Raw genomic sequence first — 28,000 nt, 5'->3', positions numbered from 1 at the left:
TTTCACAGTAAAAATTCTAAATATATCCTTTATAATTATATATTTAGTCTAAATCTACTAGCGTTCTATCACGAATGGCACTATCTATTCTGTTGCAGATAGTTAGTAGCCGAGCGGAGTGCGCGTATTAACCAACTGGTGGCCGCTTGGCGTTTGCGAAGTGTCTGTGAATGTGAAAAGGATTTAGGTAAAGTTTCGAACGACTAGTAGATTTATACTAAAGCAATTAGATTATTCGCTCTCAATTTCTATACATAATAGAAGAATCGAATTCTTCGGTTCCTTTGACTCACCATGATCCGAGAGATCTTAGATTAATCTGTTTAGAAAAGAAACGCAAAATCCGTTTCGGATTTAAGAATCCAATCTTGGATTTCTTAAAGAAACGCACCCTAAGCGTGAGACTGAAGGAGGCTGTTCTTTTGCTGTATCAGCAGCAAGACTTTGGAATAAGGTGCTTCTAAATACCAGAAAATCAGACTCCTTTAAGTGCTTAAAAACTCATTTTTTTTAAAAGATCCTCGCAGCGCAGCAACCTTTAGACCATTTTAGGATTTAGCTTTTATATCTTTATATCAGGAAGTTTTTAACATTGTTGTAATTCAACTATTTACGTCATTTTCATAATTTTAGGTTTTTAACTTTTATTATATCGTATATTTGTATTCATAGTATTGTTATCACTTTTAGAATTTCATCGTATCTTTCAACTTTTTCATTAGGTTTGTAATTTTATTTTCTGAGGGCCACAAGTTTATTAGGCTCGATTACCAGCCGCTGTTCGGAAAAGGAGCCCGCGCTCCTCCCCCGAAGGCATGGCTGGACGCGTGAGGATTCTTTTGTTGGTCTTAGCCAATCAGTTACCTGCCGCAGATTTTTGTCGGGCATAAATTATCCCGTCAGCGAACGATGTGGAATTGATAAATGGCATGCGAAAGAACTTCAGAGACAATTTATTTATTTATTTATTTATTTATTTATTTATTTATTTATTTATTTATTTATGCTCGATAGGGCGGACTTGGGCTGCGCCCTCGTCAACTATCACGCGATAGAAATTTCGAGCTCATAATCTAATAGCTGGTTTTCACATGACGTCACTAAAATTCGAACCACAAAACTATTGATCTTACTGAGATTTCACTTTAATTATGTATAAGAGCAGCTGAAAACTGATATTCAAACAAATTTTCACTCCGAATGGGTTCTTGGTTTTGTGATACACTACGCTTGAATTTCTAAGCTTTTGCGTGACGCGGCATTTACATGAGGCCTAGAGAGCTGTCATGATGGTTAAAAAAGTGACTTCATTCGGGGCACTTGGCTATCTGAACAGTTCATGTCTTAAAAAAAGTATTATTTTAGTGTTTTAGAGTTCCTCGAGGGATAAATTCACGCTTTTGTAGCAAAACTCAGTGACAGATGTTTCTGTTGGTTTCCGGCCGCCATGTTGGTGCCCATACGGATGGGCACCAACATGGCGTCTCCATACAAATCTCTATAAATTTGGGTAAAAAATTTCTCCACGTATCTCGCATAAGAAAAATTGCTGTGACCAGAATTTTGGCGAGAGTCTTTGCATATTTACCTTCTTTCATTTCCCAGATACTGGTTGACCGGTTTTGATTTTTATTTTGATCTATTTTGAATTGCGTGACACTGAAAACCAGCAATTGTTTAATATATGTATACTCAGAAAATACATAATTAGCCCTTTGTTGATTGTTTGTGGTGTTGTTAAAATAGGTCACTTTCGATATATTAAAATTCAGCTTGATAGTGAGGCCTAGAGGACACAAACAAAAGAAATAAATAAACGTGTCCAGGAGCCCATCACTCCTGTCACTCCTGACATGTCATTAAATTCCCTTTGTTTCTGCCCTCTAAGTCTCACTGCCAAACTGAATTTAAATATATAGAGAGCTATACATCGAAAATAGTCAATTCAATGAACTGTACAGGGCTAAAGCTTACCGTGAATGCCAGAGGAATTTTTTTTCTGAGATCACGCCAACGCGGCGTTCTCTCAGATCCCTCCATCCCATGCCCAGGGTAGACTACTCAGGCGGAATGCGTGAGCATCTCTTTGCGAGGGCTGGAGAGGGCGGGAAATGCGAGTTGATAGTCGATTGCGTTTACTGCCATCTTCAATAGCTGGTGTAACTCAAGACGAGAATCAGAGACCAGAACATAAGGGCAATATCTTCTTTGTAGAAGTGACGTAAAAATGCTTGAGTCATTGGTTTACGCGAAGCTAATAATTTCGAACTCGTTGCTTTCGTAAGCTTATTTGATATTATTGATCATATGACGTATCACAGAGGTAAGCTTAAAAGTCTGCTCTGGCTCATTTTCCGATACCCTCGGCAATCTGCAGTTTCCAGCCTTACACTATTAGGAATTTTGTAATTTATACCAGATGTGTATGAAAACATTACGAATGTGCATGTAGTAAGCTGTAACTATTTGGATATCAGTTTTTATTGTGGCTAAACATTGAATGTTTTACATGTAAAATATTTCATTTATTTCCTTAAAAAACCCAAATTAAATTATGTTTGCTTAGTTTAAGGCAATAATCTATCTGTGCGCACTTTCTTTCGTCTGATAGTATTCTGAAAGCAGTGTGAATAATCTTTACTGATGTATGATTTCATAGAATGTTATCATGGTTCACATTTATCTTTGGCTAGTTTTATTTTTATTTTTATTTTTGACTGTCTCATACTATCAGCATAATCTGAAACAGGTAAATAAACATCAAACTGCTTTGATGTAGGACGGCCAAAAAAAAATTAAACCACAACTCATGCAAATCAAAATTTTTGAATTTAATTTTGTTTTCAAAACAAAAAAGTATTCAACAAAACTTTTGTTAAAGAATTTATTACTTGTTTGCTTCCTGTTAGTCCTGTTAAAACGTGTAGTAAAAACATTTAATTAGTGTAGTTAATTAGTTTTTGCTAACAGCAATAACGGTTGCATATCTAATAACTGGCCAAATTTTATTGAACCACAGAAGGTAACAATAATTTATTATTATTATTATTGACAGTATTTTGGGGATATCCACTTTTCCTTTGTTGACAGGAGATGTATTCTTGACATAAAATTCTTCCTTTTGTGAATACATACCCATTTATTTTCACAGATAAGTTACAACACAATATTGCAAAGCAAAGCCCACAAGATGTGCATCTTGTTCTTCTACTTCTGTGACAAACCAAGCCCTGATGGATACCGTCTTATTATAGCATCAAATAGGGATGAATTTTATTTCAGACCAACAGCTGATGCTAATTTCTGGGCAAAAAGTCCCAACATACTTGCAGGTAAAACCTTAATGCATAACTTAAATGCATGTATGGTTCATATTAAATTCATAAAATGGGTATTTTAAACCACTCCATTTTAGCTGATCTGTTATTATCATGAGTTTGGACCTTGTTTGTCTCAAACTCTCACTCTCAGCATGTATTGTTTCATCACTCATAAACTGGCTTGAAACCGCACCATTTTAGATAATTATCATGATTTTGGTTTTGCAATTTTGCACAAAAAATGCAATTCCAATTACATACCCTTAAAACCATGCAGTCCAATTTGAATTTCTAGAGAGACAGCAGTGCTATATGATTTAAAAACTGAGTTTTTCACAAAATTGAGTTGATGTGAGAATTCTTTTCGATAGGAATGGATCTGGAGCAAGGAAAGGAAGGTGGAACATGGCTAGGAATGACCACTAGTGGAAAATTTGCAGCTATTACTAACTACAGACAAGCACCTAAGTTCATAGATCCTAATGCAATAGGAAGAGGACATCTGGTGCCAGGCTTTCTTAAAGGAGATGATAATGTTGAAAGATACCTTGAGTCTGTTAGCAGCCAATCTGACAAGTACAATGGATTTAATCTCTTGGTGGGAAATTTACTACAAACTGGTGAGACCAAAGTTGGATGGTATTGCAACATTGAAGAGAAACAAGTCACCTTGTTGAAGCCTGGAATACATGTCTTATCAAATAAAGTGTTGAATTGTTCTTGGCCCAAGATGGCTTATGGAAGGGAACGATTTGCTGAAATATTAGAGGAAACCTCCACCAAACAAGAACTTGTTGACAAGCTTATGGGCCTTCTGAATGCACGGCAAAGGTTGGTATCTTCAAACTCACTTCATTTTTCCCTTGTAGTTCTGTTAGGCAGGATGAAAGTCTAACAAGGTGTCAAGCGTGGGACCCAGTTAGATGTGCATAAAGCTGTGTAGACATTTGATAAAGTTGAGTTAATGAGGACCTGGGCTGGTTATTTAATATAATAAATAAGTTATTATAATGACAAGGAGTGTTAGGTCTCCATCAGAAGGTACTGAATGGAATGATACTGCCTAATTATCTGGAAGTAGAGTGTGTGGGGGTGATAAGAGACGGGGGGAGGGCATGCATTCAAGAGGGTGCATAACAGAGATGGGTTTTATGGTCTAGATCAGCTGGATGCAGAGAGTAATAAATCTTATACCCATGACAAGCACGTTTAAACCCTGTCAGCTCAAGCTCTATGTTGTTACAATTTGGCTAGTACCACCCCTCTCTTGGTAAAGACATGAACAACAGATCTGTGTCAGCTGTCTTGTGTTTTTTTTTTTTTTATTTCATGGCTTGCAAGCCTAAATGTCATCTAGCTGCCTGTTCTGGTTCCTTACTTCAGAGAAAAAGCAAGCAGAAAAGATGACTGAAATTCAGCCTAACTACTTAGTTTTAATTTTTAAAAATGTTTCTTAGTACCACTTTCACATTTACAGACTAATTTTAAAATAAACTGTTTTTGTTGTTAGACAATTCAGTTGTGGTGATGAGAAAAGTTTCTTTGGACCCCAAGATGAGGGTGGTAACATGAAGTGGATCAGTGCATGCCAAGCAATTTTTGTCAACTGTAAGGAAGCGAGATATGGAACAAGGTAGATATCATGACTGACACAGTATTTGAGAATGAAAAATGAATAAAATTTGCTTACCACTGATCAAGACCCTGGTAGATTTCTGCAGACAACCATCAGTATGTGGACAGTCAACAGAGTCAACCTTCAGGATGAAACTTAATTATGGCTTAGTTTCCACAGATCTCCAAATTAATCCCATAAATGATTGTCTCTTTCAGTTGTAGCTTTGAATCTTTGATACAAATTGATGTTATTAATATCTTATTAGATTTATTGGTGTACAGTAGTATCACTGTAAACTTTAATGAGTTATACCATATGGGTTTGTCAAAATACAAACAAGTAACCATTTACAGTGATACTACATATCAAAACATCTAATAGGGGCTTTATTAGCCAATAAATTTATTAGGGAAAGAGGGAAAGAGGGAGCGTGTGGCAGTTCTGCATGATGTGCACAGTCAAAATGACCTGTCAAACAGGTTTTCTCACTATGTAATGTTGTTTATAATCCATCAAATATTTTCGCTCGCACACAGTTGGTCTAAACATTTCACGTGACTGAATATTCCCCAACTAATGCAGGATAATAAACATAATAGCCTCCATTTAGCATGAAAATATACTTGGACATTTGTTCCAGGACATTATCTGTTCCTCGAAGCTGACAGTTATCCTCGAGATATGCTCTCAGAAAACTGTTCACTTCTCGGAACAGATAATGTCTGCGGACAAATATTTTAGCATATTTCCATGCCAAATGGAGGCTATTGTTTATATATTTCTACTCATTTTGTATGTTATTCGGAGGATATTTGCTCCAATTGGATTAAAAACCAATATTGGATCAATAGGAGTGTTCATCATTATTTGGGTGTAATGCTTCACCCTCTGACTGGAAATAATATCTTTGTCAAAGTTAACCTTGCAAATACACACTAACTTACATTTTAAGGCAGTCCACAAGATTAGATTTATGAGAAGTAATACTCAGTTTTTCTTATTTTGTGTGAAAGATTTGCCTTATTGAAGATGCAACATCAGTTTTCGTTATGTAATAGTATTTGTGACAAACAGCACTGTGGAAACCATGCCTGGTTGTTCTTCCATAATCAAAGTTGCTAATTACGTTTTGTTAACATTGAGTTACTCCTTGTTGAAACTGTGATTGAAAAGGGTACATTGACCTAGTGGTCAGTTTTTATTTATTTTGAGTCAGAGATGCAAAGATTTACCTTAGTGACAGTGCAAGATCAATTGTTATGTTATAGTACAGTTGTGACAAACAGCACTGTGGAAACCATGCCTGGTTGTTCTTCCATGATCTAAGTTACTAATTACAAACATTTCGTTGACATTGAGTTACTCCTTGTGGAAACTGTTATTGAAAAGGAATTGGAATGCCTTCTAATCTTCGAACAGGATTTGTCAATAGTCCTGGCTATGTATTAGTAGCTTGTGACTATTCCAGTCATATTACCCATTCTAACTTTTTTCTCAGAACAAACACTGTGGTGTTAGTTGATGGCAGTGGTCATGCTACTTATGTAGAGAGGACCATGGAGGAGGGTGCTACCGACCCTGATGAAGCCCAGTGGAGACTGAACACACATGAGTTTGACATCATTCAGGAGACTGAGGACTGTTCAGGTCACAACTCACCTGAGAATCTTGTAAATAATGGGAACAGAAATGGTGAAAGTAAACAAACACATGAACAGCCAGCTAAAAAACACTTGAAGAGGAAATTAAAAAATGGAACCACTTCACCAGTGGAACCAGCTAAGAAAGCTTTTGTTAAAGAATGAAATGCTATATTTTAATTGGGAACGTTTTAGAATGATTACACCAAGTTTGCAGTTTTGACACTATGTTCAAGGGAAATTAAAATTGTACATTGTAGTATCTCATAACTTTCTTATTAGAGCAAGATTTTAACTATGATAATAGGTGCAGTTTGAAATTAAGTCATATACTCTGAAATCATTCACTGTGTGTTTCTTTTGCCTAAAGTATAGAATGAACTTATGTTTTAATTTCTTCCCTACATGAATGTCATTTCATCCTGTGGTGTCAGCTCCTCTCTCCCATGATTATCACATTTCTACCACTTGGTCAATCATCAATCATTTTGTTCCAGAAACGGCGATATCTTCCCCCCTCCTCTGGGAATTTCAGTCTAGCTTCATATTTTTGTAAAACATTTGGCATTCAGAACACCAACCCTCTTGGAGTGTTCAAAGTGAGGATACAGTATACTGTAAATCCTTGAATTAGCGCCCCCCATCGAATAAGCACCCCCTTGTAATAAGCGCCCTTCTTATCGACCAAAATTTGAAATAAGCACCCCCCTCCCCTTCCCCCATTTTGTGGATGAGTAATGAGATAACAAAGGATGTCTAGTTTTCATTGTGTAGGATTAGGTTTGTGCATTGTTTCAGTTTGTGAACACATTAAGTTTGGAAAAAAATTACAAGTACTAACGGTGTTGTGATTTAAAGTTTAGGATCACCTTTTTATGTCGATAAACAGCTTTTGTTGTTTATGTGCAGATGATGTATTTAAAAAATGATCATGTCAGGCCACGATTTGGGAAAAATTAAATAAGCCCCCCCCTCGATTAAGCGTCCCCCGTCTTCTCCTAAATTTGAAATAAGCGCCCTGGGCACTAATTAGAGGATTTATTGTATACATTTTCTAAAGTGTACACTCTGCACCCCCTGGAAGTTGCATGAAGGAAGGGGACCTTTTGTGGTGCAATATCAACATGGGCATACCTTAGTATCTAAAAAATCGAGTTATGAAATGAAAGAGACCCATACCTAAATGATAATATGCTTTATTTATACTTTAGCAAGATTATAATCAAATTAATAATTAGTTTTTAATACAATCTGTTGTGATTTATAATCAAGAAAAATAAATTTGTGTCAAAAATAGACATTTAGGGGGTGAAGATCACTTGAAGGCACTGTCAGCAAAGGCCAAGTTGGTAACAAATAAATATTGAATTTGAGTAAATATTGGTTACATGAAGGAGTTATTGTATACAATCAATTTATCAAAAGACATAATCTTATTCCCAGATTTAGACAAGAAATGAAAATAATCTTTATTATATAAATTGACTGCTACTAACACAAATTTATCTGGCTATAAATTTCATGTGTATATGGCTTGAAACTATGAAGTTTTCTCTCTATAGTTTCCTTTCATAATGGTTGAGCAAGTCTAACCTTGACTATATTAAACATTACATAACTATATTCCATGTTTCATTCTCAGTAGCATCCCTTTTGGTCCTGTAGGCACTGTGTAAAATACATGGAATACATGTACATGTAATGACACCTAATATTAATGCTACTTTGTTTTTTCACAGATTAATCAGCATCACGTTCACATGTACTTTCAATAAATTTGTGATGATAGGGAAACTGACTTTCACTAATCTTTAATTTTGATATTTAAAGGATGACAGGAGATTCCTAAAAGGTATTACATTGAATAAAAAAGGATATTTTTGCATTGCTGAAATGATGAAATGAAAATAAACTTTCTTAATCTGAAATCCACATTTCTTTTTCAAAGCTTTGCTGCTTTGATATATCAACAAAGATCCCAAAAAATGTTCCAATATCCTTTGGTATACTCATGCCAGTGTCGATCTAGAATATTAACTTTTCCCCTTCTGACTATTTTATATACATTTGAAATGCATTACTTTGTACATGTATTTGCAACTGGTCTGCCCTTTGAAGTCTTACGGTGCATTCCTTTGGGGTGATATAGATCAGGATCAGTGATCCAAGATCACTTGGATCATAGTTCATCAAAGGAATCAATGAATCCATGACCAGAGTGGATTCATCGGTTCCTTTGATGAACCATGATCCAAGTGATCTTGGATCACTGATCCTGATTCAGATCACCCCAAAGGAAGGCACCCTTAAACTATAAAGCCAAAGCAGAACAGATGCTAATAAAGATAGAATGCAAAATAATATTGTCTGTGAGCCAATTTGCCATTGCAATTTCTTTTAGCATACAGGCTGTACAAAAAACCCAAAGATCTTACCACCTCAACTACTTCTTAAAAAAGATTGCAAAACAAAAAATTTCCCAAAGGAATGTGTGACCCTAACCAATGCTCTACTGACATGGAATCATGCCAGTTCACAACATCTGTGTGTCATAAATTATATGATAACAGTTGAGGATTAAATCTTGGTGATTTTTCTCTCCTCTGCTTCTGGTGCAATGTTGGGTTGCGAGTGGGAACGAATCCGTTCTATTTTTGTTTGGCTTCCAAATGTGTGGTATTTCAGCATGCTCTTGACAAGTATCTGAAAATGAAATGAAAAATACATTGAGAAAAAAAGTAATCTTACAAAGAATTCCAACTCAAACAGGTAAACAATGAATACATGAGTAAATAAAATGTTTCAGTAACACATCTTATACGGCTCTTCTGCAGCCACTGCTTTCTGAAATAAAATGGGGCAAACACTACAGCCTAATTAGCTCTTGTTATTTATGTTTCATTTTTTTAAAAAATATGACTATGGTTTTTGTATACTAACATACTAAAATATTTAGTTCTTATTAACTAAGCAGGAGGTCTGTATGGGAGAATCTTGACTGAGGTCATACAGTACGAGTACAGTACAGACCGAATGTAGTGAGGTCTGTACACACGACCTCGGTCAAGACTCTCCCATACAGACTACGCTTGGTTAATAAGATGTTTATTATATGGCAAACAAGAACAATTTAATTCATTTAATGTAACTGGTTTGGACTAAGTGACATTTTGCTTGCGAACAGCAATGAGCTGAATTTAATTCTGCCAAAGTTAGCCCGTCCTCTTTACTTTTCTCCTCATCAGGCTTTTTGGCACTTCCATAAATAAATATTGATAGAAGAAAATAGTCAATATTTTTGCATTTTGCATGTATTTTGTAAATGTAACCTGTCTAGATGGAAAAATCTACACCGCTTTCAATATCGATTTCAGCCAATCAAATTCTTGAATTCAGTAGTTCCCAGTCCTTGTGAGACACAGCCATATAATAATTAGAAATATTAATCACATTTTAATTCCCCCAAAAAACTAAAGTAAGGAAATTGACCCTTATGTGAATTTGAAGCATCAAAATTTGAGGTGCCCCTATCACCTCAGAAATATCGAGCTCATAATCTAATTGTTAATTGTGATATACCTCATCCCAAGATTAGACTGGTTACCAGTGTTCACCAGAGAAAAGCACAATTTCCCAGTCTCAAACAGAGATAAGTAAAGATTAGAATAACTGGAGTCTTTTCACACAGTGCAGTATCCTTACCAGAGTCTTAATTTTTGGAATAGACTTTACACTGTTCTGAATATCGTCCTCTGTAACTTCAATATCAGTGCAGTTTTCAGCAGTGCATGGCAGAGGTTGTTTGCCACCATAGGTGACCCATGGATGTTCCTGAAGAAAAATAGATCAGACCACAATAAGACCACAGTAGTTAACCGGCCTGCCTGGGGCCATTTAACCATCATGGTTTATTATTTTGTCAGTAACCAGAAGCTATGGTGCCCTACCTATCTGACAAAAAACTGGCAATCAAATGCCAAAAGTACACAGTTTGAATGTAATAAAGCATTGATTTGATGTGGGTCTTGTTGTAAGTTCAGCAGTTTAAAATGCCATGGGCATTCAGTTTGTAGGTAATGAAGCAATTGTGCACAGTATATAAATTCACAACCTAGATTAGGAAATACCTTGATTTGCTGGATGTTAATTCTTTCGTTGGGATCCTTAGTCAACATTCGCAAGATAAGATCTTCTAACTGAGGGTTTAATGGAGGCCTGAAAATTGAATAACAGTAACTTAATTCTTTCCCTACTAATTACCCAATACTTTATGTATTGCAGAGGATATGTAGAACTTGCAGTATTAGACGAAAGAACACTGTTTACTGCCTTTAGAGCAACTTCACAAAATAAGTGTGATTTACAGTGTAATGCAGGCATTCAATTTTTCTTAGTTTGGTTGCGACAACTGCCAGTTATGTGTAGATAATAATCTTTCCCTTACACACAACCAAAACACTTTAAACTTTGTCTGTTTCCCCATTCCTCATTCAAAGTTTTTCCAGTAGGCAGGACACAAGATACAAGTTTCAGTTAAAAAGAACTCTGATAAGAGGGAGATAGGAGAGGGTAGAAAGTTAACTTGCCTTTTTAACCTCCTAGATGTGTTTACTTAGCAGTTACTCACTAGTATTGTAACAATATTAATTAAAGCTGATAAAAAAACAAAGGGCAAGGAGTAAGGGGAGAAAATAAGGGTGAGGTATGAAAAGAATGTCAACCATAACCATAAGAGGATGACAAGAGGAGTTAAGATGCTTTCTCCTCATAATCAATTCCCCTCACTACTGTTGTATTCTCTTCTTCCCTTTGTTGTCTGTACCTGCATGGTGGGAACCTCAATAATCTTACTGAACATGGTGAAGTCATAACAACAATCATAACCAAGAAACAGAGTAGCAATACTTACTCTTCTGGAAAGGTCAGTCTGAACAACAGCGCATGCCAAAAAGAAAGAGAAGGCAGAGAAACTATCAACATAACCTGCTGCTCGTTTAATAGCTGATGTGCAAATAATACATTAAATGACGAAAGAATGCACAGAAGGCCCTAAATGACTGTTGGTTAAATGTCAAACTATCCTTGTGTTTCAAAAGGGAATACAAGGTAATCTCAGAGGAGAATGTAGCAATTTGTCAGAGGTCACTTGCTGCTTTTTCCAAGCACTCCTTCAAATATAATATCATGTTGTTATTTAACAATTAGACCCGTAGCCCTTGCGGGCTATGGGTCAATAGCCCATGAGGCGAAGCCGAATGGGCTATTGACCCATGGCCCTTGAGGGCGAAGGGTCTAATTGTTTTAGTATCACCCAACTAGTCAGACAGAAAAGGTAAATAACAAAGTCAGCAAATGCAAGTTGAAGAAATATTTATTTGGGAATAAAACGAAAGAAAACGTCACGCTCGATGGCGCCAATTTCGCTACTCAAGGACTATTACTAATAGTCCCCTAGTAGCATAGCCAATCAAAATGCAGGATTTGCATTAGTCCACTAGTTGGGTGATACTAATATTATTTAACAGGCTCCTGGGGGAGGGGTACTCTACAAAGTTTTTTATGGGTAGGCTTGGCAGTGAGTCCAATCTCTCACCCTTTCGTACACCATTTTGACAGAAAAGGTACCCCTTTCGCATTCCTTTAATTGAAAAAAGGTCCCCTTTTCACATGCTTTCACAACCGGCCCATATTGTGAATAAATCACCAAAAAAAAGGAATCTTCTTGCCGTTTTCATGAAGTGCTTAATAAATTAAATAATACAGCCATAAGGTGTGTGTGTTCAAAATATTTTAATAAAGGCCCTTTTAAATAACTAAATAACAGATTTCCCTATCCTTTCATACATATACCTCAACTTGTATAATCCCTCCCCTTTTAGATATCTGAAGCCTGAAAAAGGTTCCCCTTTCAGGTGGAGCCTTCCTGTATAGGCCATTATGGGGAGTACCCCTCCTCCTGGGAACAGGCTATATTAATATAAATCAATAAATTAAGCCACTTGGAACAAATAAAAATAATTACTCTTCAGTTCTGATCTTCTCATAAAGGCCCATCCTGTTTATGTCATCAAATGGAACCTGTAAGAACAAGGAATAGCTTTTTATTCTCACTTGTCCTTTGTTTATTGCTGCACACATTATCCACATTTTCATATTTTTTGTGGTTGAAAATACGTGTTGAAGGCCAATGCACTGTGTTGCTCAAGGAGTTTGTAATACCACTAACCTTGCCAAAGATAAAACAGTACAGAGTGATTCCTAAAGCCCATATGTCGGCAGCCTTTCCACTGTACTGGTCACGTGAATCTGACAGAAAATTAGTATGTCCAAATTTCAGGTTACTGTCACTTGATGTTTATTGCTTTACCTTCCCCATACACCAGATTAGATCTACTCTACAGAGCTTCTGTGATCAAATCTTTATCCCTTCCAATCTTAGGGGTATTACAGAGAATTTCGTGAAAGATTAAAAATAGCAGTTTCCATTTTCAAATATCTGTATTAGTTCAGGGGTTGAAATGTTCCCAGATTGTTTACCTGTGTCTAATAACAGGCAGAATATTTTTTCACCTATATCCACCAATATCCAACTTGAACAATATTATTTTTTAACTAATATTTATTTTTACTTTTTAAACTCAACTGAGGTTGTACAATCTTTAGTAATAAACTGATAGAAAGCAATGACATTTTGTTGTCAATTTATTGCCTCAGCCTGTTTAGGCCTTTGGTTTTGCCCATAGACATCCACTAGTCTCCTGGGTTTTTTAGCATCATTCTACCATAATTGAATGGCAGGCCCAGGGATGGGTTAAAGCTCTTTACAGTGACCCTGCTAAGGGCAACATGCATGAGGTTCTCTAAGCGCATCGACTCACAGCCTGAGATGAAGTGTTTCTGCTTGTTTTATCAAACTTTTGCAGTAAGAACAGAACATCTTTCCATCCTCTGCTGACAACCACAGGTGCCCATCTTTCCATTTCTCATTGAACTCAAATACTTGTACATTTATTTATTACATTTCGTTGTCGGTGTTTCGAAATTCTCTTCTACGTGTACTTCTTCGACTTCTGCTTCTTTAGCACATTGCTTACGCATTAGAAAATGATCCATATTGCAAACAGAAATACTGAACTAATTGGTGAAAAAACGCAGAAGAATAAAGCAAGTTGACGTAAGTCACATTTGCTGTCTTTGTCATGCACACTGAAAGATTGCATCATCTTGCTCTTATTGAGTAGAGTCTGGTAACTACCATGCAAGAACTGCACAAGTAAGCATGACTGCGGGTAGAAAACAGATGAAAATATTATTCAAATCGATAAATTCTGAATTACTAAAGATTTTCTTGCCTGTCACCAGCGACAGGCATCAATATTTTTACCTGTCACTTCCTAAAATTACTTGAAATTGACAGGTAGATGGGCAACATTTCAACCCCTGTAGTTCCACAGATATTCAACTTTGTAAATTGTGTAACATATGCAAATTAAAGATCATGATGATGTCATACACTAAACCCAATATTGTAATTTCAGCATGCTGATTGAGAGCAAATCAAGTAATTCCAAGCAGTGCAGAAAGTTGAAACTGAGTGCAAAAAGTGGAAATTAAATTGCATTTATATCAATAACAAGCAATCAAATGATCTTCCTCAAGCAATTTGGAATAAATAAACACTCATAAATTTTTCAATGACCACAAATTGCACTCACCCTATCGGTTTATGCACTTTTTTAGTCTTTGAAAGATTTACTTGAGCTTACATGTAATTAATCCAAATTGCACTTGAGACCATTTGATCAACGGTACAAATTACAAGAGTATTCTGCACCATAAATGATGTAACAGCAGTTTTCAGCCTTACTTTGTAAAGATTCTGGGGCCATAAATGCTGGTGATCCTGCAGTTTTATTTAACAAGGCATCATCACCCTCAAAGACGTCAGCTACACCAAAATCTGCAATCTATTATCATAGTAGGTTACGGTAAATCCTACGTTATATCTAACACCAGACAGGCTTTTAAAACATTTACTTTGATAGAAATTATCACAAAAGGGTATATTTAACAGATTGCCATTGATACCTATTGACTTCCAAGTTGGAAGATGAAAATCTTTTTTAATCTTTGTTATGACATCATTTGGTGTTGGATATAATTTAAAATCAAAATTACTTTGAAGTTGTACCTTGATATGACCATCCTCTCCTAGGAGGAGGTTTGATGGTTTTATATCTCTATGAACAATCTTCTGATAGTGTACTGAAATCAAAGAGAAAAACATATCAATTATAAAGGATATTTACGATGTTTAATTGATTGATATATTGACAGTGATTTGATCTGGACTTACAGTATTCAATTCCTAACACAACATCAATGAAGTATTTTCTGGCATCTTGCTCTGACAGGGGTGGTCCAGGTACTGCCATAACCTCTCTGTTATTTTTTAAGACAAAACAAGAAACAATTGCAAATTTAGTAAGATATTTTGTTCCTACTTACAGCTGTACTGTTAGATATCTCATGTGAAAACAGTGTTCTACTGATCATGTGAAATAGCACAGTAACATCCTTTTCCCACTTCAGTGCTGAACAATGGAAATTGATTTGTTAAAGTTACTAAAACCAGTGGATCAGGATGGGGGGCTCTATCTCTCAAGAAATTATGGTTAATATGGCTCGGTCAATTCCAAGCCCTCCCATCCCTCCCCCATAGGGCATTTATTGGACATTTGACAACTATTATTCCTGTCTCAATAAAACATTTTTTTCTTTTTCTTCCAAGTTCCCTTTCCTCTTTGATTCCTTTGAAACATTCACTGCAGGATACTTAAGAAAACACTAAGCAGCCTTCAGTCAGAATTGTGCAATTGATGGTCATGATTGATTGTGGGACTTTTTTCTTCAGATTAAATCTGGTAGGGTGAAAATTATTTATTTCATTGGCCAAGATTTCTCGGGACCATACTGGGAGAAAATTGGCCCTTGGTCTTTATAGTATGGACCTTGCTGCACTTCGTCAGTACTGTCAAGACCAAAGGCTGATTAACTATTTACAGGATGATAATCAACTAAGTGTACTCAATGCCTACCCTCTATCCATAAGCTCAAACACTACAAAAATAAAAAAAAATGTTATTTAATATTACATGATTGTATAAATAACTGTATTAATTGATCTATCACATTTTAAAATTCTAGGCTCATACCAAGATAGAGATTATCCTCTGAAGGGTCATCTAAAACCTGGAATAAAGAACAAAATTTCAGTAAAATCAATCAATAGACCTCTTTTTTCCTGATATATTTATGATATGGAAGAACGCTAACATTAACCACTACACCAAAAGAACAGGACAATGAGAGCTATTCATGGCTCAGGGGCATACCACATAAATACAGAGATAAATACCCAGTTTAACAATAACAAGTCATATGCCACAAATCCATATTTTGCCTCCTAGCTGCTTCTGTTATATAGACATGAGTGTTTTACTGGAAAATACACCACTCGTAAAATTCATACGAAACTACATCCAGGACTCGAGTGGCGTATTTTCCATATCCTCACTAGTGAAGATATCGATGATTTCACTGATATCAAGTTTGTCTCTTAAATTGTACTTAAATTCGTTGGTGTATGATTGAAACATCATTGGGTCTTCCTTGAAAGTCTTCAGCAATCTTTGCTTATCTTTGGAAATTTTTGGAAGATGGTCGGCAACGTTGGTGTGACCTTCGGACAAGTTTTGGGGAATCTTTGGAAATCTTCGGGAAGTGGTCGGAAATCTTCAGAAAATCATCAAAAACGCCGTCATCAGTATGTCTATATAATAAAAAGAACATTACATGTTAGCTCAAAGATATGAATTTTATGTTCTTCACACTCGAACATAAAATTCATATCTTCTTGCCACCGTGTAATATCCTCTATATATTTCACTATTGAACTAAGCCCACAGAATAGGGAATCAGTGGTAAATACGAACTTAGAAAGTCATGACGGGAATAGTTTGCCTTTTGTACTGACAAGTTGTTAACATATGTTTCAACATCTTAATGAGTTCTTATTAAGAGCAGTGAAAGAATCTGCTGGACCTTCATATGTGGTAATTCAAGTGCCAATCAATTGGGTGTTGGTTGTAGGCAAGAAGACAGCAAACAAAAATATTACTTCTAAACAAATTTCTCCCATAAGAGAGTGACTAGTTCCCTTGTTGAGACAGGCCTACATAGCATCATGGAAATAGTATTCAACACAGCATTATGTAAATACGTTATACCCAGGTCTAAATAAAGCAGATCTTACATTTGTTGTGTATAATACAACTACCACTATGTACAGCAGGGACATAACATTCTGGGAATTGGACATTGTGTAGTGAAGCATCTGGAAACAAGGAAAATATTGATGCTGACTTTTCAAATACAGCTTAAAGAAAAGTCATTACATAATTCTCAGGCCTGATATGATCAAATCCTTCCTTCTGAAGAACAATTTGGTAAAAATGCTGCTAGGATTGAAAGAACCATTATGCTGAAAAAGATAGCATCACTGAACCTCATAAAGGCTGACGACATTGGGATGATCAACTTTTTTAAGAATGGCAATTTCTCTTTGTAGGTTTTCCAGTCCTGTGTTCTTTCCTTTCTCGCCTGGTCGTCCTATGATGAGGAAAAAATGAAACTGACACAAAGCTTTTCATCCCAAGCCAATACAAATTTTGCATGATACATTGTACATAGCCTAGAAATAATAATTATGAAGAAGAAAACTACAACAACAGTCTTTGTTACAACGTTCCAATTAACAACTGCACCTTTGCAGAAAGTCATTGGATTGTGGCATGGATTTGATTGGATTATTATTGGTGAGCAGCCTTGTTACCATAAGTACTTGTGAATATTTGAAAATGTGGGAATCGTTTGCACACCAATTTATTCACTCATTTAACATACTATTCATATATTCAGTGTGATTGATTTATCTTTTTTTGGAGGGGGGGGGGAGGGGATAGGTGTTAAGGCATTTGTTCAGGACCTTACATCTTGAAATGAGAGAACATTCTTGATGTTAGATTAAAAATACTTTGTTACAATTATAAAAGTTATAATACATTGTGTATTTGACTTACTTAAGCCAGCTTTTCTCATCACTCTTTTCTTTGATATTATCTTCATTGCCTACCAACAATAATACACATAAACCCGCTAACTGACCAAACAAACAGTGAATCTCTCTGTGTCTCAGTGGTAAGAGTATCAGTAAGCAGAAGGTCATATTTTTGTGACATTAATTTTTTCCTTGGTCACATTTAACTTACATTTCTCAATAATTTTTTTCCCATTACAATGTATATCACTAGAGGGCAAAGTGAACATTTCAACTGAACCTAAAATATAAGCTTTATGGTCAATGGTGAGTCTTCCAGTCTTCCTCTTTTCTCTAGTATTCACTTAAAATAATGACTTGTAAAATTCACAAGTCTGGACAAATTGTAAAATGTTTCTTTTTCCTGTGATATTAAAAAATGAAACCTGTTGGTCTTTTTCTTGTAAGTTGTTGTTTTTGTCTTAGATTGTCAAATTGTAAATACTCACATAGTTGCTTTGATCAAAATCAGAATAACATAGCCTGACAACTCCATAAGAACCCTAAAAATACAACCAACACACAAAGGGTTAAGTTTGTTCCCAGCCAGGTTCAGATTCAACTATATTAGATTTAAAGTGATGCTGAGTATTGGAATAACAAATCTACTGAAGATTTAAAGTATTCTACTGTAATAAATAGGCAGGAAATAGTGCTCATACCTTTCCAATTTCATCCATAAGTCTATACTGATTGAGCTGTAAAAAGTTCTGAGAGTAAAAAAGTATTTAAACATTTTTAGAGTTGACCACAACAACAATTACCCTCTGAAGAACAAGATAAAAATACACCATATAATCAGTTCTAGTTACATTTTTGTAAGTATATAAAAAAGTGGTCAAAATTAGTGCATTGTTTTCAGTTCTGGGTGGTAGAGGTTTTATATCTTGACACAAAATATAGTTTCTGAAATGTTGATGGTGCTTTCCTTTTTTATAAGACATTGATCAGTCTAACAATCAATTAGTGTTTCAACTAGATCAGCCATGTACCTCTGTTTCACAGATAGAGACACTTCGTGATTCCTTTGTTGGAGGTCTCTTGAGACGAGGAGAGGATGACCTTGTTCCTGCACTGCTGGGCTTGGATGAGGAGTGTGGTTTTTCAGATGGATCAAATACACTACTAGTATTGAGCAAGTCTGGAGTAGCTGAACTCCGTCTTAGAGAAGCAAAACTTGCTTCTAGTCCACTGCCCAAAGCAGGCTGAGAATTTCCCACATTTGATCTACTCCCAGTAACAGCACTAACTTGTGTTTTAGGAGTAGGATTTCGTAGAACAGAATCTTTCTTTACTAAAACCTTTTCCCTGCTACTTTGTTTTCCATGATCTGGGCTTTGTAATGCAGATACTTTGTTGTTCTTTGGGAAACTTGTTCTTATGCCATTGCTGGTTCCACCAGCTGATTGATTAGCTGGCCTGAAATACAAGAGTGTTACAAGAGTATTACAAGAGTACATGTAGTAGTAAAAAACCAGGTCCTGTCAAATGGCTTGGGAATTCAGCTCTTTCTTTATAACTAGACTTCAGATTTAATCCCTAACCAGGCCATTGAGAAATATTGTGATTTTCTTTTGTATAACTGAAGAAGGATCTGAAACTCTGTATAATTACTACATCCTGTTGTTATCAACCCCACATCTTTAAAAAACCTTTGATCTGAAAATTCTACCCACAATTAATAAACACCAACTGGCTGTATAAAGAGTGTATACAAACCGGAGTCGTTTCTTAAACCAATTCATAATGCAGTCACATGCAACTGTTCAGTTGCAATCAGCCCTATAAAGGCAGAGTTTTGTTATACCAAAGTTTCATAATTCCTGGTCCATGTAGACATTACATTAACCAGTAGCTATATTACATTCCAGTAGCAACAGAGCTCTGACTCTTTTCATGCTATTTATATCATTACACACGAATTGAAAGGGAGTGATTAGCATTACAATGCTACATTTAAGCTCCCCCATTGTTGTTATAGAGCATAAAATGAAATGCATTTAAGACACAATTTATGATAAAGACTGGTAAATACTGAGTTCATTGTTTGTCTTTTGCCATTCCTTAATCTCAATTTACAGTTTTTAACAAAACCACTGTTTAGAAGGATATTGAACATTGTCATTTTGCTACTGATTTCTAAGATTTATAAGATATCAAACAATTTTAGTTTTATGCACATTCACACATGTACAGGAGCTTTGTAGGAGCTGTTTACAATCAAAACAATATTTTGATATCTATCATCATTAAACAAACATACATGCCTAGTATGTGTGAGCTTATACACACAAAAAAAAATTGTTAAGGGCAACATGCATTGGAGCAAAAAGGAAGAGGTGAGACCAAAATGAATAAACCATGTACTGCTTATGAAAATATATAACTTAAAATAATTATACAAGTTTAATGAATCAAATGGTTCTAAAAGGAACCAGGTGTCAAGGAGAAGGAGAAGGCATATACATGTATCTACAGCAGTTAGTCTAAAAAAGTAAACTCTATCTCATGTTTTTTAAAAACCCATAAAGTTCTCACATAACATGTCATAAAAATAAATTACAAAAATAAACATTTTTCTGTTAAACCTTCAGAGACTACTTCTATAGGGAAACAAGAGGAGCCAAAAAAGGGAAGAAAATAATCTCTATAAAAATATATCGAATCATTATTGCCCTAATACTAATGTCAAAAGCACACATGACACAACTTGGAGTTAACTGACACCCCCGGATGTCTAGAAGCTTACAGTCATCTAACTTTTGCTATGCCTGTAATCTTGATGTATGGTAATTAACCTCAAATGTCATAACTGATTTGTAAATGAAAACCATTCATGCAACAATTTTGCCTGGGTCAAACATGATTTATTTTCCTATATGTATAGGAGACACAAAATTATTTGCAAAATATAATTATTATACAATTTCAACATTTGGACACAGAACTACAAACATCCAAATAATATACACTTCGAACCTAGTTGCGTGCCCGTTAAGGAAGGGATGGAAAATGTATCCATTGGATAAATGGGCTTGTTTTGGGTTTTGTTTTGTTAACACAACAGGATCAAAACAGCAAACTGACTGAATGAAATTTTTACAATACTGTATGTCAATTTGCCTGATTTTATTAACTGGTTTTTAATTTCAGGATGGGCCAGGAAACAAAACTGGTGTTGATGGAAAGAGTAATGACATGAACAGAATATAGCACTGCCTATGAATCAGAGTGTAAACATTAAAATGTACCTGGTATACACTGTGTCTTCTGAAGTGACACTGAACGACATGTAGAATTTTAAAAAGAGCTATTCACAATCACCACAGTGCCATCTGTACCTCCATTAAGGAGCCAACATTTACAACTCATGATCCTTGAAATATTTAGCCATTGATCTGTAGAACATTACAAGTTTACTCAAATAACACACAGACTAATCATACAGAATTCTCAGTCTCAATTAAATTTTCATGGTAAATTTATCTCTTAGTACTGCTATTTTATTTGCTCATCTTTATGACGAAAAATTTACTTACAAATTACAATGGAGATGTGTAATATAGCTTAATCATTACTTGTTGCTTTTTAACAGGAATTTAAAGCAGAATAGTACAACTATTCATTTGAGAAGACTAAAGATTTCTTGATTTTTATACATTACTGGTAGCAGTTAATTAAATTTTTTGAACCACTGTGTTAAATAAAATATGATCTCATCAAACCCACTTCTCATTTTTAATTTATTAACATCAGTATTAGCACACAAAATGAATGCATTATTGTTGTACTTCATGGCCAGTGAGACTAACTCTGTATGGCAACAATAAATTGGAAAGTTTGGTATGACACAACAACCATAGTAACCAATCTATTGCCCCTATTACTATATTGTTCATAATTACATGAAATCATTCAAGTCATAAACACAGCACCACCTGCCTTCATCACCTATTAATAACAGAACAATATTACTTAACTATCATAATAATTTATTTTGTTGGCAATCAATACTTTCTTGAAAATCATGTTGCACCAGCCACAAAATAGGAAAATGTTCAGGAACAACACTTTAAACAAGGCACAAATTATACCATCATGTTCTTGTGAGCTTTGCTAGTCAGGTTAAGGACAAAAATTATTTAAGAATGAACTTCTCATATTAATGTTAATTATGCTATAGAAAGCATGCATAATTCTTAAAAGACACCTAGGAAAACCACAGGAATTAGACATGTATTTTAAACATCTACAAAATTACATCTAATGCTTGACACAAGTCATAGAGCTTTCTATCATATTCAACAAACAAATTTACACATTTATTTAACACTTTAGAAGGTAAAATAAGGGAGGCCACTCTCCCTTCTGATGAATGAAAAAAGCCATCTACAGTAATGTCTCCTTGCTTTATATCTATCTCAAAAAGGATGTTAACTGGGGGAATTTGACTCAATGTACAACATCATCCCACCAACATAAAATGTTCAAAATAGTCTAACAGTCAGTAAAATGCATTCGTTTTTCAAGTTTTAGGCTTAGAGGGTGTTTAGTATGTAATTTTTTTTTTGTCTAAAAGAAATAAATTGCTTTCCTAGTTGCAAAGAAGAGGTGACACCAATAGTAAATTTTAATACTTACACATTGTTGCCAGACAGTTTCCCTTGGCTCGTTGGGATTACCTTGCATGGCTGACAAGTACATGCTGTTGAAGGCAAAAAAAAAATAAGACTGAATACTTGCTGCTATTTACAAGGCAAGAATGTTTTCACAGAGCAATAAGTAAATAAATATAATATAATTATAATAAAAGATATAGTATACCACAACTGAGAACAATCACTACTGAGAAAACCATCCATCCTGTGAGAGTTGCTGCTGCGTCGACAATTGACACATGTCAATTTCAACTCACCCATGATTTTGTTCATCATTTCAAAAACAGATAGCATTTCATTTGCAAAATATACAAGAAAAGATTTGTTGCCCACTACCTAGCAAAACAAGTTTTCCAGCCTTCAAAAATGAAAGAAACAAATGTTCCAAAGCAAGTGATACTGAACAAATTCTTGTTGCTGCACACTACATTTATTTAAAAAACGGCTACTATGTAAAAACAATTTCAGAATTATGTATGTTTTGGTTTTCTAGAATTTCAGTATTCAGGTCTTTCTTGACATGTATTATGAAAAGTAAGCACACTCAGATAATTGCAGTGTTTAACCTTTCATTAGCAGTTAAGTAATGGTTACACCACTTTATATATTATTTTCCTACTTTTGTTTTCATGAACACAAAAATACAAACTTTTACTTACATTGTTCTTCCAATACGTTCTGCATTTCATTTAAGATGACAATAGAAGAAAACCGTTCCAGATAATGAATAATAAATAATTATCAACTTCTTTAACCATAATTAAAATCATCAGCTTTATTAGGCCAACACTTGATTGTTACACAATCACGCATGTGGTTACTGCTTGTTAAGCTAGATTACCTGCTCCCATAGTACAATGGGGAAGGAATAATCACAAACTATCTGTGTCCACAACAGATTGTAGCAGTCCTGATCTAATAATATAACAAAGAAAAAAGCAATCAGAAGTTAGGCAGCCATCAGAAAACGTGCTACTCTCAGGATTCAATGTTCTTTTGGGATGCCTTAAGTTTTCACAGCCCTTTTTCAGCGACAGTGAATCCCATAGTGGGTGGCAGATCTCTCAAGTCTCACCCAATCTTATGCTCTCACATTGAAACTATTATTTCTCAAGCATTTAGGTTTCTGATTTCAACAGTTTATTTTGAAGTAGAAAATTGCTGCTTTAGTTTAATATCTAGTATATAATTAACTTTCTTTCTTGACATAATTTACTCCTTGTTCTCTTTGAACTTGCTTCAAACACTTTACAACAGTGGAAATTCTCCTGCAGAGCCAGCATTACAATAGCCAGTGGGTTTAATGCACACAGTAACATGGACTCTCTCTGTGACAGTGTTATTTGGCTTGGAGTTAGTAGTTCAACCAAGCATGGTTTATTTCACTGCAAACAGAACTGACTTGCGATCTTGTAACCTTGTGCACTCACATCCCCGGGGGGGGGGGGGGGGCACTGCCATATATGGGCTATATAGGTATGTGCCACTGTGAAGGGTATGGTTTTCAAGCAGTTTACTCTAGGATAGGGTATATAAATCAGAGCGTTTGGGTCTAGAATAGGGTATAATTTTTCACAAAACTGACTAGTTGGTTGAAGATTTTATCTAGACTAGGGAAACCAGGAATTGCCACTCAAAAATATAAAAAAATCAAATCGGCAAGTTTAAATTTACGCAAATCAGCCTCAACAGTGTCGATAGATGGGGGGATTTGGGGAGTTTACTCTAGTATAGGGTAGCAAAATTCAGCTGAACTAGCTCTGGTATAGGCTAAGGGTTCCAGGGTCCCAGTGGCACATCCCCACCCAGAAATTCCCAAAGTAACCCCCCCCCCGGCTCACATCTGGGATCCTATGATAGCACAATGCATTACTTTTAGGTAATGACACTACACTCCCCACAGATGATGGGAGATTCTGGTTCAGAGTTGGACTCTGATCCTCCTGTTGTAAAGAAGGCCAAATATGGGAGGGTGGCAGCAAAAAAGCAAGTTCAACAAAGAGTGCATAGTGAAGTAACCTTTTGTGTCTTCTGTGACCAGTTCTGACAAATTTGTTTTCCATTGTAATATTTACAATCGTACTTTGTACCTATAAAGGATCATATTTCCACTCCAAATAAAGGAATCCACGTATTAACTATGTTAACTTTTCAAAATTTTATGTGGGAGGGGGGAAGGGGGCATGCCACCAGTGTCCCTAGGAAGGTGACACCACAGGTGTATCAACTGACAGCTACATAAAAGATCACACTCTTAGGCAGCAGATCAAATTGAGTCAGCTTTGGGGTGGACACCCACAGCATTCTTGCTAATGTACAGGTTTTACTTTAATAACTCATAAGAAAAAAACATGTTAGCGACAAGTTTTCTTGAGGCCAGTGAGAATATCAGGCCTCGGCCTTTCCTATTGATGTAAGTAGTCAAGAGTTTAGGGTCAATGTTTCTGATACAACCCCCTATTCCTCTAGAATTCAAGTATATCATATAATGATATGCATCATGCAATCGTTCCTACAACATGTGATTTCAAGAGGCATACATGTGGTTGGTTGTTGTAAGTGTGTGTTAAGTTTTGTAAGCCTTTGTTTGTGGTCGGCCTTTACAATTTAAGTTGCTCACTTCTACACCATTGTGAGTTTCATTGTTCCTAATGAGATCTCACTATACCCCCCACCACCTCTCTTACGATATGCTGCCTGTGGTATTGGCATGGAGATTTTCTGGAACAACCAACTGGAGATTGGGTAACAATAAAGGAATTGGGCACTTAATTTTTTTTTGATATAAACATCAGAATGGAATTAAGCACTTGTATAAAAAAACAAGAGAAAACTCAAGAACTGTCAGTAAATTGGGACATTCATTGTAAGGGCACTTATTCAGGAAAAAATAAACAATGCTTGAGGGGATTGGAAGTAAAGCACTAAATTGAATCATTATAAATCAAATGGTACTTGAATCATACTATCTATGGTATTTTAAGACCAAGAAAGTACCAAATTGTCTTTAGTAATTAATTTAAAGTACCGGAAGGTCATGTTTCCCATTAAATTACCTACTTGTACACCTTGACACTTACTTTGTAATTCTGCTTATAATCAGATGACTCCATGGTGGATACAATTCAAGTTGTCCAGATTGCCATCAAAGTCTTTTTTTTCTTATGTCACCTGTAATGTTTAGAATCTCAGGCATGAAAACTTCACTGAAAGAATTAAACCAAATACAGAAAAGTTGTGTATAAATGAACACACAAAAAACTCTACAGACACAGGTTGCAAAGAAAACAGATTTCTGGGCTTTCCCTTTGGGTAAACTGTAACTATGTTGTGCTAGCCTGAAAAAAATTCTTCCTCCATCATTAATTAATTAATTAATTAATCAGACACATTTTTCCTTTCTGTAACAATTTCTTTTAATTTTCAGTGTTCATTTCTTATTTGTTCTTATTTGTTAAAGCCAACTGCTCTTTAAGAGTACAAGTTAAGATCAGGTTGTAGAACCTCTGGCTGTCAATCAGTTGGTTTCAAGCAAATAAGCTGACTGGAGAGGATCTGAAAGTTACTTATGGTAGTCTAGACCAAGAGACTTTCAAGGTGAAATTGAGCAAAAAAAAAAATATTTGCAGCTTCTCTTCATAGTTTAGGTTAAGAAAAAGGCAGCTATGTTTGGAATATGCATCTTTATAATATGGCTTGTTCTTGTAGCCGATATAATGCATGCTCTGATTGGTAAATTGTAGGGCATTATTCTCCCGTAATGCCCACAGGTTGAGTACAGGTTTGCAAAAACAAAGCAACAAGCAATATAAACTATGTTTTAACCTCAAATATTCAGCCTTAACGGAAAAATCTCAAACCTCAACCTCGCTGTATTGACCTCACTATCGCTCAGTCAATATGGCATGGTCTCAGTCTGAGATTTCCCCGTAAAGACCTCACACTCAGGTAATAAGTAGTTAGTAATCTGTGCAGAAACCAAACACATCAGACAGCACCTAAGCAACACTCACATCGGATTGCAATACTTGTTATGGTTGTGGTCATTACTATCGTGAAGAAAGCTTTCAGTCAGATCTCAACAGCTTAACAATGTATAGATTCACCAGCAGTCAATAATACCAAAATCACCGAAATTCGACGGCTTCCTAATATTGTTCCTCAAAACTGCGCTGGAACTAAAAGGTCTGGCCTACATAAATGAGCAGCTGATATTTCCTGTCACATTTTAAGTTATCCACACAAAAACAGCGCGAAATGACAAAAAAAAGTGAAAAAGAACAGAAAGTTGACGTTCGAACAAAAAACCCAACATTCCATAAAGCCAACATAAAACCAAGCTAACAAAACTTTTTAGATCACTAACAATTTTAGATAAGCTTAGCTTATAAAAACAGAAATACTTTTCTTGCAAATGCAAACCAAAATGAATCTGCCGGGGTAATTCTGGTGCAGAATACAAAAAAAGAAATCGTATCAGGTGACAATACAGGTTAGCGTTAAAGAAAAACAGAACCTTACCGTCAGAAAATGACACTGTTTTGGTTGAAGTCTTGGCTACCACAACGACAGCAGCTCTTCCGTTGCTCTGTGTTCCATTTTATTTACCTTGGCGTTTTGAGCACGAATAAATTGAAAATCAGTAAATATAACAATCTTCAAGAATAAATCAATGCTGGACCAAGGCAACACGCACAAAGCCAATAACAAATTTATAATCTTCACAAATCTAAAATTTCTTCGGCATTCAATTAGTGAAGCAGAGCCCGCGTTGTACTATATTGGACTACGCACACAGGAAACACGTGACACAGAGTGACACACCGCTTTCGGTCATTTCGAAGGAAACTAGGGCGAGTTTTACTCCTACGCTCCATTTCCTACCGTGGATGTGTGCGGACCTTGTAATTGTGCGGACCCATGTGGCGTGTTTCGTGCTTTTTCATGCGAAACGCTTTACATGCAATCAAATTTTATCAGCCCTCCGTTAGCTTTTCTCATCTGCATTACAGAAATTACAGAAATTAAAAATGTTCGCAGACGATTCAACAATATTAGTTGCTGGCAGAACTTTAGAATATGTGAATCAGCAGTTGGCAAACTGTGTGAAACCCATTTCAGCATGGATAGAAAACCATGGAAGGCTTTGAATGTTGCAAAAATGGAATCCATGGTTATCGCCTCTAAACCCAAATTGGCACGTTTGCAAGGTCAGAGAATGCAGATCACTCACAATGGAACAGCAATAAAAAGTGTAGAGGCAGTCACAAACTTCTCGGTCTCGTACTTGACGAACAGTTAACTTGGAATTTACACATTGACGAAGTCTGTAGAAAAGTTCTGAAACGAATTAATCTCCTAAAAGCTATCAAAACCTATTTACCTCAATGCGCGAGGCAGTCGTTTTACAAGTCCCTAATCCAACCTATTTTTCACAACAACTGTCTAATTTCTCCCGCGCTGATTGGCTCATTTTTATCATCAATAAGAGTACGGACGGATAAAATTTTAATTTATGCAAGCTTTCAAGTTCAACTTTCAGCTGTCAAACTGTCAACTTTTTAACCAATAAGATTTTATGGACTTTTTTTGAGTAGCCAATCAAA

At 35.7% G+C, this 28,000-nt stretch overlaps 2 protein-coding genes across 5 annotated transcripts; one reads left to right on the top strand and one right to left on the bottom strand.

Moving 5' to 3' along the window:
* The first annotated feature begins 61 nt into the window (after window positions 1-61).
* LOC110046433 (transport and Golgi organization 2 homolog) lies at window positions 62-7,956 on the top strand. 2 transcript variants are annotated; one of them, XM_089279416.1, is made up of 5 exons: window positions 62-187; window positions 3,152-3,332; window positions 3,692-4,151; window positions 4,831-4,953; window positions 6,437-7,956. In XM_089279416.1, the coding sequence occupies exons 2-5, from the start codon at window positions 3,191-3,193 to the stop codon at window positions 6,741-6,743; spliced, it is 1,032 nt and encodes a 343-aa protein (XP_089135542.1). In that variant the 5' UTR covers window positions 62-187; window positions 3,152-3,190; the 3' UTR covers window positions 6,744-7,956. The 2 variants fall into 2 exon arrangements, with proteins under 2 accessions (XP_089135542.1, XP_089135541.1); XM_089279415.1 differs by lacking the exon at window positions 62-187 and adding an exon at window positions 2,095-2,323.
* Window positions 7,759-27,205, bottom strand: LOC110046457 (calcium/calmodulin-dependent protein kinase kinase 2-like). 3 transcript variants are annotated; one of them, XM_089279412.1, is made up of 20 exons: window positions 26,916-27,205; window positions 25,475-25,600; window positions 23,236-23,309; window positions 22,378-22,441; window positions 18,729-19,155; window positions 18,399-18,446; window positions 18,186-18,239; window positions 17,720-17,768; window positions 17,146-17,249; window positions 15,794-15,830; window positions 15,677-15,698; window positions 14,935-15,020; window positions 14,770-14,843; window positions 14,446-14,545; window positions 12,805-12,884; window positions 12,601-12,656; window positions 11,488-11,505; window positions 10,706-10,793; window positions 10,281-10,409; window positions 7,759-9,281 (listed from the first exon to the last, which is right to left on the bottom strand). In XM_089279412.1, exons 3-20 carry the CDS (start codon window positions 23,243-23,245, stop codon window positions 9,156-9,158), a joined length of 1,572 nt encoding a protein of 523 aa, XP_089135538.1. In that variant the 5' UTR covers window positions 23,246-23,309; window positions 25,475-25,600; window positions 26,916-27,205; the 3' UTR covers window positions 7,759-9,155. The 3 variants fall into 3 exon arrangements, with proteins under 3 accessions (XP_089135538.1, XP_089135539.1, XP_089135540.1); XM_089279413.1 differs by having other exon boundaries at window positions 25,475-25,565; XM_089279414.1 differs by lacking the exons at window positions 22,378-22,441; window positions 23,236-23,309; window positions 25,475-25,600; window positions 26,916-27,205 and adding an exon at window positions 19,456-19,642.
* Window positions 27,206-28,000: the final 795 nt, after the last annotated feature.

This window comes from Orbicella faveolata, unplaced genomic scaffold (genome assembly GCF_042242905.1).
Source record: "Orbicella faveolata isolate gen_17 unplaced genomic scaffold, um_ofav_v1 contig_47, whole genome shotgun sequence".
NCBI classification, from domain to species: domain Eukaryota; kingdom Metazoa; phylum Cnidaria; class Anthozoa; order Scleractinia; family Merulinidae; genus Orbicella; species Orbicella faveolata.
This window is presented reverse-complemented; position numbering and strand designations above follow the sequence as displayed.

Excerpts from the sequence above, each read along its gene's own strand:
- LOC110046457 (XM_089279412.1), bottom strand. Across the intron at positions 17,769-18,185 it reads ATTTTGATCAAAGCAACTAT|GCAATGAAGATAATATCAAA; the intron begins GTGAGTATTTAC and ends TATTGTTGGTAG. Across the intron at positions 12,885-14,445 it reads GGCCCCAGAATCTTTACAAA|ATTCACGTGACCAGTACAGT; the intron begins GTAAGGCTGAAA and ends ATTTTCTGTCAG.
- LOC110046433 (XM_089279416.1), top strand. The coding sequence starts at position 3,191 with ATGTGCATCTTGTTCTTCTACTTCTGTGACAAACCAAGCCCTGATGGA. Across the intron at positions 4,152-4,830 it reads CTTCTGAATGCACGGCAAAG|ACAATTCAGTTGTGGTGATG; the intron begins GTTGGTATCTTC and ends TTTTGTTGTTAG. Across the intron at positions 4,954-6,436 it reads GAAGCGAGATATGGAACAAG|AACAAACACTGTGGTGTTAG; the intron begins GTAGATATCATG and ends CTTTTTTCTCAG.